Genomic DNA, 13,618 nt, shown 5'->3' on the forward strand with positions numbered 1-13,618 from the left:
TGTGTCTAATTTGTGGAAGAGTTTGTTGTTGTGCTGATTTGTGTGAAATTGGATTGAAAAACTTGAAAATACTTTTTGAAGTGAGAAAGATTGCCATATTTGTTTATGCTTAGATTCAAATTTTTAATGACCGTTAATATTTAATTAAAGATAATTAAGCAACTGAACTTTGAAATTTATGCTATAAACCAGAAATTTAATGCCATTTACGTTATAAAAAATGTAATTCACATGAGATAAAGTGAAATGCATGAAAATTTTAATGCAATAATTTTATGCTTACCATTTAGTTCAGAGATCTATATGAGGGAATACATTTGACTGCATTTATACGGTATGTTAAGAAATAGCTAGAAAGGTTTTTTTAGCATATAAACTTTTATTGCGAAAAAATTTTCCCAAAGCAGCATGCAGCAACAACCAACAGCTGTTAAAGGGCAATGCTTGCTCAAGGGCTTCATCCATTGATTCTGTTTTGTGTGTCGAATTTTCGTTCGAGACTGTGACAACATTTTTTTTTTTTGTCTTCTCTTTCCTTCCTCTTGCTGCTTGACATTCAAGCATATTTTCGGTTGTATGATTAACTTCCATCTTCTAACAAAATTGCGATTTCACGCTAAATTTTCCCTCCGAACATAATGTAAATTATGAAATCAAAAGAGCAATTTGATTAGACGTTTTCGACGTTTGAAGGAAATTACGATTTTTTCTTAGATTGCAGACTCATCATCTCTGTCGATGTACTCACTTTGTCTGGTGTTCATTACTGAAGAAAATTGATTTACACTTGAAATGTGTAATGAGCTAATCTTTAAAGTTCAAAATTAGTTTTTGTGCGATGAAAAAACATTTTCTGGGAATTTCTTTAATTAAATTATGTGAGACTAGATTCATGCTTGAAACAAATCGTACTTTTGTTTTGATTCCAATTATATCAAGTGTTTTGTTGAAAATGATTGGATTACGGGTATGAAAATAAGGTGGAGTGCTATGGTATTGACCTAGACCTTTGATACTAATTTTGAACTAATTTTTATTATTATCTTAAGACTGAATTGTTGATACAGCTGTTAGGGGAGTTGGTTTATTAGATTGAAGTGGAATATGAGATATGGAACTATAAGTAGGAGAGTCTATCAGTGCTAGATTAAGGTTTTTTGGGTACTGATTGACTGACTTTAAATTAACATAAATCTGTAAACTTCTCTGCTGTGAGGATGTTGGTTCGATTCTCGCTAGAAACAAAAAATGTATAATTTATATATGACACTTTGTCATATAGTCAAGTAACCCCCGGATAGCTCAGTGGTAGGGACATGCTCCCCGAAATTATTGGACGTGGGTTCGAGTCCCACTCGGGATCCGTTATCTGGAATTGTACTTTTTCTGTCTGATCAAACTTACTTTCCTGGTTTGACAGATCAACTGTAAATTCTAAGCTTCATATTGACCTCATCAAGCCCACTGCTTGCCAATTTTGAATACCAAATGTATTATTGCCCACTATCAATAGCTTTCTTTCATGAGTTCTTTGACTGACTTTAGCACTAAACTCATAAAATCACTAACTAGAGCAAGAATTCTTAAACTACAACTCAAGACACTTTAGTAATAAACCGTAAAATAAGATAGATTCCAGATATATCGCCTAAACGTTAAAACATACTTTGAAATCCTCTACTTACTCTATTTACTATTTCACAAATTCTAAGAAATTCTGACTAAGATTCATGCCCTAATTGCATTCTTAAGTGTTGCAGTCTAATTTAAATCCAATGATTGGCATGTCTTTAGAACTGTTGAGATCTCAAGCGCTGCATGACAGAAAAATTATGACTAATCAATCGAGTAGTAAAGTTACTAATGCGGAAAATTCAAAGTTAATTTAGTTCTGCAACTGTCATTCATTACCTTGTCATATTTCATTATTTGCTTCAGCGAAAGACAACTCATTTTATGGAGCGAAAATAAAGAGCCAGAGTGATGCAAATGAAGAGCAACACCAAATGGAAGTTGGCTATTTTTGCGAGCCATGTGGACGTCAAACTCAATTCGAATTGGTAATTGGCAAGCGGTTGTCAGCGATAGAGTCAGGTTCAGGCGCCAACTGAGGGAGGCCATGGAACACACTTGATCTGTTCGGCCAGGAAATTGAGTAACTAAAATATGGACGTCAAACGGAAGTGGCTTTCATTTTGTGCTAATATTAAAGAGGTTTAGCGAAGCCTTAAAAACCCTGTGGCGGAGTCTTCCTCATTTGTGTCATTCGGGTACTTTCTTACTTGCCTTAACCAAACTCCTATGTGGAACTTAGGTTGCACCTAGTTCTGGGTTTCAAACTAAGTCTGTCACCTAGTTTGTACCAAAAGTTTGTTGCTCGGACAGCAGCCATAAAAATCTAATCAATGCGCAATTACCATCCCAAAAGTCTCATCGTCGTCTCAAACTTGTTTCATTTCTCGTAATTTTCTTTTAACAACAACTTTAATAATTACTTTTTGAGGCCCATCATCAAGCGAGAATTTAAATTTTGTTTTTTGTTGCTGTACATTCCGTATATATAATTTTCTCGCCGTGGTCACTGCTGTGCTGTTTCTTTTTTTTGTCCCTTCTTCTTCTTTATGTCTCTTGTGTTTTTTTTTGTCAATGCTCACAATTGCGACAGAGCTTTTCTTTTGTTGTTAAACTTTTTATTTTATGTATATACAGTCTGACCTCATTTTCAATTCGATCGGCTTTGATTGAAAATCGGAATAAAAAAAAAAAAGTTTCACGATCTTTTTTATTTTATTTCTATTTCATGAGTGATTCTTAATAAGCCTGAGATGGCAAACGAGGGATTGTTCCAACCAATTGACAACTTAACATTCTTGCAAGTTATAATTGCCAAGACATTATTATGCATTAATTCAATAGATCTTTTCACTTTCATAATTATAATGTCATTTTAATAATAATGTAATGGCACAAAGGCAGTGGAGAAACGGATCAAATGTGATGTGAATTGCATGTATGTTGTGAAGACTATAACAAGTCATCAAATCACATTATTGTTGTGTATTTTTTTCCCTTTATTGTTGCTCCATTTTTGGCGCGCTAACGATTATGGACACAAATACATATATTGGTAGGCATAAATACTTCATTTTAAGCGGATTTTTGTAAGTTGATGATAATGAGCTTATTGGATCAGTTTGTCTTGGAATTTTAAGTTTGTTTTGCAATTTTTTATGAGGCTTTTTTTGGGAGTGTTGCAAAATTTTTCTGTTTTATTGGCTGGTGTTGGCCTAATTCTTTTAGCTTCTTAAACTGAATTTCTGGATTTAGTTCCAATTTTTTATTGCTTGTTTTTAATTCCTTTGATGTGTTGTTACTTAGTTGTTCCTGATCGTCACATATTGAAGTGGTACCATCATGGCGACGAGGCGGTTGCAAATCCGGATTTTTTCGCCAAATGGCTGCCACTTGGTTCAAAGTATATTGCCACCTCGTTGCCGTGGTGGCAACATTTCAATATGTGCCAATCGGGGTTTATGCAAATTGTCAAATTAAGGGATGATTTCGAAAATTTATTCTATATGCTTCCCCAGTTATAAATCATGAGGATGTCCGAATAGCACAAGTTGGTTAACTCCGTCACCAAGATGGCATGTCTCTTGAAAATTAGTCGTTTTCCCCTCTGTTAGTCTGTTTCCCCTTTGCTAGTTGTTATCCCAGCATTTTAAGAGTTGAAATGAGTCCGAAACCAAGTCAGAGTCATGCCGGTTTGAAGGTAGATTTTCGGTGTTATTCAAGCTGGTAGTAATCTGTGCACCTTGTTACGAAGAAGAATGAATTTGTATTTTTTATGACTCAGTGTCCATTATTACAGTCGTACTGGATGTCTCATATGTAGCCAAACTTATAATGTACTCCATCTTATCCTCAAAAATACCATGATACTCCAAACCAGTGCTGTGGGCAACCTTTTACTCTCCACAGCGCACCTTATGAGTAATACTGTATCTAGGAGCTAGATTGAGTAGCTAGACTGAATCCACTCACGGCATACGATTCATGGCAGCATTTTCAAAACTTTATGGCGACACACAGATTGCTCTTCGTCCATCACAGCTCTTAACATTCACCTTTATCACAATATTGTTGTGTTACTCATCATTATCTCCAAAAAAATGAGTTCACCTCTCTTAACATTTCTCATTTAGATCAAAAGATTCCCTAATTTATTTCAAACAGACCCTCATTATTCACCCACAAAACTTTACTTAACGATTGTTTGCATATTTATATCCTTATCAAGATCCAAAACTGTAACAAACTTTTATTTTTTATTTTTGCATATTCAAGTTCCTTTTTATCACAGATCGTCGTGTTCCATAATTTCTTTCAGTCATGACTCATTAATATTCTGTTCACGTACGAAAAGGTTAATACTTTATTATTTTTTGAGAAATACGCTACTTCATTTTAATCATGTCGACTTTTTAAACTCATTTTTCACTATAAATCGACTCTACGAAAGTGAATGAGATATATTGAGAGTGTATTGCCCAATCTGCAATAATATGACTCGTTGCCGACGCCGCCACAATATGAATAAAATGAAGTACGGCAAACCCTACACACGAGAAATAAAAAAGCTCTCTTTTATGTTCGCTGTTTGCTACCATTAAAAAAAAATGTTGAACTGTTATGGTCCATTCCCAATAGCACACAAAGAGATCTTAGATTGCTGCACCCAAAAAATGTAAATTGAAATAAATTATGAACTGCTTTTTTTAGTCAGTGTGTCATTAGAGCCAAGTCCATGCTCGCATTTATTTGTAGTGACTTTATGATTTTTTTTTTTATATTACAGCCCGCTTAAATATTTTTCGTTAATAAATGCGAATAAAGTTGTATGGAATAGGGGGGAATTTGGTAATGATGTGAAGGGTTTAGGTAGGGGTAGAGGTACGAGGGGGAGATGATGTTGTTAGGGTATTCTTAAGGTTTACTCAATCAAGTTTCTACCCTTTTCATTAACCCATTGTAATCCAGAACATGCTGTAGTTGGTCTTTTTCATACTACAATTTAAGTTTCTGTCTCTTTCTCCAATCCATTGTGATCCAAAGCACCAATATCGTCTTCTTCTCAACAATTTGGAAATGACAGGATTTGAACTAAAGACATTCGAGTCACCACATCATATTTGAGTCAAGTACTTTGTTGATTTCTCCACAGAGGCAAGTAACTGATTACAGGGTAACTGGGGTGATAAAACTTACTAGAACTATAAGAATTACCCCGTGCGCGTTGGGGTAATTAACTGCATACAGGGGTACTGAGGTGATAGAACTAAGTAGAACAATGAGAATTTACTCCGATTGACTTAGGGCAATTAAATGCTTACAGGATAACCGAAGTGATAGAAATTACTAGAACTATAAGAATCTACTCCGTGCGTCTTAGGTCTCAATGGGTACCATTCACAATTCACACATTTTTGGGTTAATTCATATTATATCGACTCCATATGGACTCCCCATCATAATTTATGTCGCTTAGGTTCAAAATCCAACTTCTAGATAGACATCATTTATGATTATCCCCAGCATACAGAAAAATACTTAATACATACAGACAATTTTCTCTCTATCCCTCTATGTCATTTATGAAAAAGGTAGAAAAAATAAAGAAAAAATAAAAAATATTAAATCTAAATGGCATTGTGAATCATGGGAAAAATGAACGGTTACAGGGCTGAGAATGATGAAATTAATCGTGAAGCTTTTTATGGTGCATTAAGTCTTACAATTTTTTGTAACTATACAAACGAAAACTTTGCTTGTTCCTACAGTACTTCCATTCAATTGCGCTTGTCGAAATAATAAAAAATTTGTTATTATTTAATTATATTCAACTGTGTTCTGTGTGCAAATACAAAGTATAGAAGAGTTGCCTCTTCTTACTCCACTTTTTTACATGAAACTTCCGTGCGGGAACTTGAAAGTGAATTAGTAGCTTAATTAATGAAACAAATATACAACTTTGAGGTGATTTTCGTTGAACAAAATTTTCTCTTGGCTATAATTTTCTTAATTAATGTGTAGTTAGCATAGCTAGAGGTTATCGCAGAACTTGAACTTGCTGAACTTCCTGACAATGATTTTTTTTGGTTTTTAAATTATCTGTGTTAAGTGAATTTTAAGACACTGCTGTGTTGTTGAGTTTAATAATTATAAATAGATTGAAAGAAGTAATTTATTCTGCTGGATATCCTGAATTTTTGAATATTTTAATTAGGTTGATGGGGAATAAGGGTTGGAATTTGTGTTAAGAACATACTGTACGGGCAGTGAGCCAAAATTATGCTTCTTATGACAGAGTTAGGCAGGATTCCGAAGTACATGTATTTCCATTGCATTATCGACTCCATTAGAGTCTGTACTATCCATTTTTTGGAATCTGGACTCCAATGGAGGCGTCTTTTTGGACTTTTGGTATCTGGAATCCTAAAGTACGGACAACTCTGCCTATTATGTTCAAAACTATACTTACTCAACGTACAGATCATTTGAAATCCATTGCCTGAATCAGATAACGCCTAAAGCTGGATCTATCGCTGCCAATCTTCCGTCTGCCAATTATCAATATCTTATGCACTATTGTCTCTATCGACAGCTTCCTTCCAGGAGATCATTATTCTTCCAATACTATGACAAACCCAAAAGCATACTCAAAGACACTCTAATTGACTCAACTACAAGATAAGCATGACCCAAATAAATGCTCCATTAAATCATTCAATCCCTAAAACTTCTTCATCTTTAATCTCCCCTCGAAAGTTTACAAACAAAACTCGGAAGTCGTCGATCATTATTCATTATTTGCAATTTTTTATTATTATTTTCTTCTCTTCATGATTTTCGTACCTTCAATAAGACGTTCACATTCCATTGACGTACCAAAATAAAAGGAATTTTTTAATGATCACTCTTACAAGCATGAAAATGATGAATAAGAAAACAAATAACAAAAATACATAAAAATCTTCAACTTTCAGAAGAATTTTTTTCTCTTCGAGCGGAGTGGAAACGGAAACGGAATTAAGTATTTTTCATCACAACAAAGCAACAACGAGCAGCCGAAAATAAATATCACAAAAATGAAATGGACCAGTGCGAATTCAAGTGACCGTAAGAGTGTCTTTTACACATCAGAGGAATCAAATAGCATTATCTCGTTGACTAAGGTATGTTAATTGATCACATTAATTACAATCACATGATACATGAAGTAGACGATGAAGAATAAGCGCATTTATTTTAATGTTGATGATTTATCAGACGCTACTTCTTCCATCTCTTTAAAAATAAAATTAACTGATTATTGGATTAAGAATGTGAATAATGGATGAATTGAATATAAAATAATCCTTTACGGTGAATTTAATCCTGAAACGAAAAATGTGAAGATGACAGTAAAGCTTTTTATTTGTGGCGTAATTGAGCAATAAAAATAGAATTAGATGTAATAAAAAGGGAATTAGTGTGATTATAACAGACAGATTAAGTTGAACCATAAAAAAGCATGCTTTTGAAAATTACTTTGACATAGTTTCAAGCCCTTCGAACTCTCCACTTGGAAAACACTTTCCTACTTTATTCAGCATACACGCGGTATAAACTTTACATATTCACAGTTATTAATCCAAAAATATGGCAAGCATATACAGCAATACGTTGCCAAACATATTTGTTTACTGTTTGTGACTTATGACTCATTTCGTCTAGTCAATCAGTCAAAATAAATGCAAAGCTGCATTTCACACGAAAACGTTTCTCAAGAGGAATTAATTGATTGTAATTTAATCCTTTCCTAATTGTTTTTTTTCGTATAATGCGCTTTTGTAAATGTTATGAATGTTAATGTTGGGAGTTGGGGTATGGGATTGTACTTTAATGATGTCTATTGGAAAATAAGGATTTTTCCGAATAAGATATCGGGCTAAGGTATTGTTACATCAGTGCACGACGTGACGTTGCCCTGATGTCACTTGACTTACTTACTTTGCTGGCCCGACAGGTCAATTGTGATCCATGACCTAACTCAAGTGGCGTCCAAAGAAAACTCCTGATGCCTCCATGACAGCTAATTTTATCGTATAGTGTTCCTCAGGTTTGTGACTTCTATATTCATTTGCCACCAATTTGCCACACTAATTTCATACCAAAATATTCTATAGAACGTCAGATGTTCTAAAAACAGCTCTAATTGCTTACCATCAGCCATGAATGACCCATTATCATCATCATGTGGGATATAAATGTTCTCTACCTGGAATTTTAAGTGTTATATTCATTAACACGATTACTATAAATATTTGTATGCTTACAGCTTAAAATAATAATCTACATTTTCCGTGCTAAAATCTATCCAAACAGTTTTGCACGTTATACATTTCTTTCAATTCCAAAAAAGTAAATCTTCAAAAGGCACAACACATCAAAGTGTCGACCCCTTTATGCATTAGCTCGTTAACTTCTTTTATTTCGTTTCTCATTATTGCAAAGTGGCTCTTTAAAACTGACGCTCTATAAAGCACATTGTTAAAAAATATATATGTGGATATACAACACGAAATGAAAGAAAACGAAATCAAAGATTTGCAATTGGATTTAAAGTAAAAGTGAATTATTCGCCAATTTGGGAGTTTATGAATCTCATTTTCATCTGAGGAAACATTACCCCATGTGAACATTTTTTTTATTGCCTTTACATTTATTTATCTCTGTTTTCTGCGTACTTTTTTGGGTGTTGATTAGCAATGACGTCTGTGAGTTAGGCGAACTGTCACATTCGATTGAGATTTATTTGTACATTAAGTTGTGATGATGAGATAGAGCAGTGGTGGGCAAGCTGTTTATGCCATGGCACACCTGGGTGGTAAGCCATGACTGAAACCTTACACCATGTATGGTTCTTGGCCTTTTTGAGTCGCGACACGCAGTTTAAACAACATTGAGATGCATCAATTTTGTGGTGGGCAACCTGTGTGGCTGTATCACACCTTGGTGGTAAACCATAACCGAAACCGTACACGGTATAGGGTTCATGACACTAGAGTATTCCGGCACACAATTTTGACAACACAAAAATTGAGGAATTCCCCAAAAGTCGTCAAATTTTCATGTACATCACTTACAAACAAACCATTCCCGAGTTTATTTGGACTTCTTTCGAAAAAAATACAAAAAATATTCAGACATCAACATTATGCAAACAAAACAGTTGCAAAAAAAAGTATACATTTCTGCTACGTCCAATTACCGAATGGAAAATGATATGAATTTAACGTGTGATGACGATGATGGTGGCGGAAGAATAGCGGTTTTATGTTAATTCTTGTTATCGTATGTATATGAAGCGAAAAAAAGTATCATGGCAGTAAGAAGTTTAATGACTTTTTGACGATGACGATGATGATGACACGGAAGGAAAGACAACGGGGAAAGAATTAGCGTATTAGAAATGTTCTACAAGCGTTTAACTTCTTACATGATCTAGTAAATGAGTCACAGTCATGGTTGGATGACTAAAGTGCATTTTCTAAGACAATTGCAATAAGACATTGTCTGTGCTGTAATTTTGCTTTGTTAAATTGCAAATGATTCAATGATTTTATAACTTTTGTGCAATAAGCTGAACTGAGTCAGCATTTTAATTGAGAGATAAATTTGAAATTAACGGTCTTTTAAGATTTGAAATAACACATGGAAATTTTTTTCCACTTCAAAAAGTTTATTGAGAATTTTTCAGGTTTAGGGAGTTTATGATGCATGCTTTTAGATCCAAAAGGCTTAAAAAAGTGGCAAAACATTACCAACATGTACACTGAAGCTGAAACTTAATGAATTTCAAAATTATGTGCATTTTAAATTTTTACAACGGACTAACCGAACCATAAAGTTTCATTTTCACTCGCCAAAAGATGCACAACAAACTCATAAAAGTTAAAATATGCACAAACAAGATTCCAAAAAAGACATCATCGAATTCTAAAACAACAGGTGACACTAATCTAGTTTTAATTCCAAAAATGTTTGTCATCTAAAAATATCCAAGAATGTCCACAGCAAATAAACAATCCGGGTAATTCCAGATGAATTAAAATGTCACGGAAATCCTAATATTGATGTTATAGAAATAAATTTCAATTACGCAAATCTAACGTGTAAGCATTTTTTGCATACAAAAGCACTGAGCTGCTACTTTCTTTTTCCAACAATTTCTTTCTTTGTGTTAAGAAGTTAGCGCTTGACTAATAAACGAGTTTTTCTTCGCCTCCATCGTTTATTTTGATTCCGGTGAATAGACGAAAATATATAAAAATGATACATAGTGCTATATGTGATAAAAATCTTTGTGGTTTGTGGGCATTTTTGCACCCATTCGAAAAAAGAGTATAAAAGCAAAATATAAAGCGATTTAACAATGGTGATAGCAATCATAGATTGTCATGATTGTAACAAGGAACTGGGAAGAGAAATATATATATAAATGGATGTAATACAATAAAGACAGCATAATGGGAGTGAAAAGAAAAAGAAACTACAATTGTAATGCTTAAGTCCGACGTTGATCTCTATGTCTCCTCTCGAAATGACTTTTTGGAGCTTAAAAGTGTAATTCACATAATAAAAAAAAATTATTAAAAATTTAGTAGTAAAAAGTGAGTTTTGAGCGCTTATTTGTTGTGGATTATGTTGAAGATTATTGCTTGTTGGTTGACAAAAAGTGATGTCCTCAAGAAGAATGGTGTGTATAATATTTTTATCTTGAAGGATTTGAACCTCTGAATGCTAATTGAATCGCATATTGAATCAATTTAATTACTTATCAAAATTGTGGCAATTTGCTTTATAATCCAAAGTTGGAATTTTAGTCGAATTTTAAATTAAATTGAATTTTCCATTCAAAATCCGAGTCAACATCGAGGTCTGCTTTGTATAATGAGTTGTACATTAAGGTCTCAGCATCGGAAATCCTTACTAACCACTAAGTCTATGGTAAGCAACTTTGTATTTTAACAGCACACCTTGATGGTAAACCTCCGACAAAACTGCACAAGGCATGCTGTTCCTGGCATTTTGACCCTCTAGTGTGCCGCGTTACATAAGTTGCTCATTACTGCAGTAAGTACTGCAGCTTTGTGATTCGGACAGCAATAGAGTCAGATGGAAGGTATTTTATTGCAACCAAGTCAAAGCATGGTTCCAGTAAATAAGTGAGCAGCATGCACTGAAACATTGAACACTTGGTACCAACATATACTGAATCCCGAGATTTAACACCATTCTAACCACCAAAGTGCATTAAGACATATCCATACAGCATCAACTACAGCAATATTAGATCCAACTAAACTCGACCATTGTTGCCATGAAAGCTAAACCATAAAAAACTTCAATTCATATTATATTATATTTTTTTCATCAGAATTAAGACTCCATCAGTCAGTTAGTCAGCCGGCACACCTTCAATTTGTTACATTTATTTTTAATATATATTATTGCAGCAGCAACAGTAATAAAAACACAAAAAAAAACAGTTTGTAGATCGCAACTAGAGCGGCGCTCTCTAGTAAAGTTCCTTGAATCAAGCGATCAGCAAATGACCTTCTTAAAAATCCGTAGCACACCGTACAAAAAAAAAAAGACTCTAATTATAACAGATTTATTCAGTCTCTCGCGCGCGCTCTCTGTCTTGTTGCTTATTTGTGATATACATTTTATGTATTTCTGTGATTGAATTAAATTATTTTTGGGCGAGTCATATCATGTGTAAACGCGCTCGTACTCATAAAGTATTGCACCATAATTCCTCCTTTTGATATAGCAAATGAGCTTGTTTTTGCCACATATGAAGGCAAATAAGACTGCCACAACTGATTAACTGCTTGTGACTTGTTTTTTATTTTATTTTTTGTAAAATGGTAGCAAATTATTCTTTATCATTTCGTACAAGACTTGAAATGGAACGAAAAATAAAAAAATGAGCATAAATACCCTCATTGAAATGCGCATTGTTACAATTCCTCACGCCAATAAGCAACAAGTCAACTGAATTAATAGCTCGTGAATTAACCATTTACGTTGAGTCTTTTTTTTTTGAAGTAATTTTTCACCCAGAACTTTCTTGAGCGAAGCACATTATTTTATTATTTCCAGTGGAACAGTGTCGTGGCAGGGGTTGTGACGTGGGACAACTGAGGAGGTAATTTCATGTGTCATGTGCAATGACTGTTAATAATACTTGGTTAGGCAAAGGGACAAATAGTTGTTAAGGAATCTTTCAGTTTCTAGCATCTAAAGCCTCTAAAGGATTTTCCCATTCCCATCAACTCCTCTCGACCTCCTCGAGTCTCCTCGACTCCCCTCGACTCCCCTCGACTCTCCTCGACTCTCTTCGACTCTCCTCGACTCTCCTCGACTCTCCTCGACTCTCCTCGACTCTCCTCGACTCTCCTCGACTCTCCTCGACTCTCCTCGACTCTCTTCGACTCTCCTTGACTCTCTACGACTCTCCACGACTCCCCTCGACTCTTCTCGACTCTTCTCGACTCTCTTCGACTCCCCTCGACTCTTCTCGACTCTCTTCGACTCCCCTCGACTCTTCTCGACTCTCTTCGACTCTCCTCGACTCCCCTCGACTCTTCTAAGCAACCCTCGACCTCCATGGACTCTCATCCGCTCCCCCATATCTGTATTTGCTCAAAATTCTTCAACTCCCTTAGATTTACCCACCTGACTCCGTCCCTGCCCCTTTACAAACTCCATCACTACAATGTAATGTTCTGTGTGTAATTTTTTAAGCATTTACAAATGCTATGCCAACGCAAAATGTGCCTTACTTAATGAAGGCATGGAATTCATTCAAATAGTTCTGGTCTTATGGTATAGAATGCTGCTGTAGTTAATGCGGTTGTTTAAATGAGAACGAAAAGATAATTTTAGAACGGAAAAAAGTTAATAAAGCAACTGTTGGTGGGTGTATGACTGAAGTGCCTTTTTTTGTACTCAAGATGATTTCAGTTAATGAGCTTGAGTTTGCCTGCAAGTGGCTTACTTCAATCTAATTCAAGAGGTCTGAATTGCAACACGTAAACTTCTGTATTTTAGATGTCAGACTGGATAATTTATGTCGTTTTTCAAGAGATTTATAATTTGGTCTTATTTTTTTTACTTATTCTGTTGCGCTGTACGGAAAAAACTTGAATTATGCTTTGATGTTGCGTATCAGGTACATTTTTACATCATGACACAGATTAGAGATTTTACATTGAATTTCCTGAAAAATATAAAAATGGTTACAAATAAAACTTGTGTTTAGATAGATGTAAGACAAATATTTTGAGTACGGAAGTAGGTTGTGTGACTTGTTGTGTTTCTAGGACATACAAAAGTGTCGCAATTCTTTGGATGGGAATGATATGAAGGAATGTTTTAAAATTGACCCGATTGACACATATTGAAATGTTGTTGACAAAAGACAATGGGCAGTATACTTAGAACCAAGCCTAAGGCAGTCAACTGGTCAAATTTGGTTCTTTTGTCCAAGAGGCTATCACTTAGA

At 34.7% G+C, this 13,618-nt stretch overlaps 1 protein-coding gene across 1 annotated transcript in view; it reads left to right on the plus strand.

The window, feature by feature from the left end:
* LOC139097971 (putative uncharacterized protein DDB_G0282129) overlaps window positions 1–13,618 on the plus strand; it is a 50,925-nt gene that overhangs the window by 7,637 nt on the left and 29,670 nt on the right. Inside the window, exon 2 of the mRNA XM_070650028.1 lies at window positions 7,047–7,235. Within this exon, the coding sequence (XP_070506129.1) occupies window positions 7,149–7,235 (87 nt within the window). The 5' untranslated portion in view covers window positions 7,047–7,148. The remainder of the gene's footprint in view (window positions 1–7,046; window positions 7,236–13,618) is intronic.

Source organism: Chironomus tepperi, unplaced genomic scaffold, assembly GCF_022539635.2.
Source record: "Chironomus tepperi strain 1889 unplaced genomic scaffold, CSIRO-AGI_Ctep_v1 contig_445, whole genome shotgun sequence".
Lineage (NCBI taxonomy): Eukaryota > Metazoa > Arthropoda > Insecta > Diptera > Chironomidae > Chironomus > Chironomus tepperi.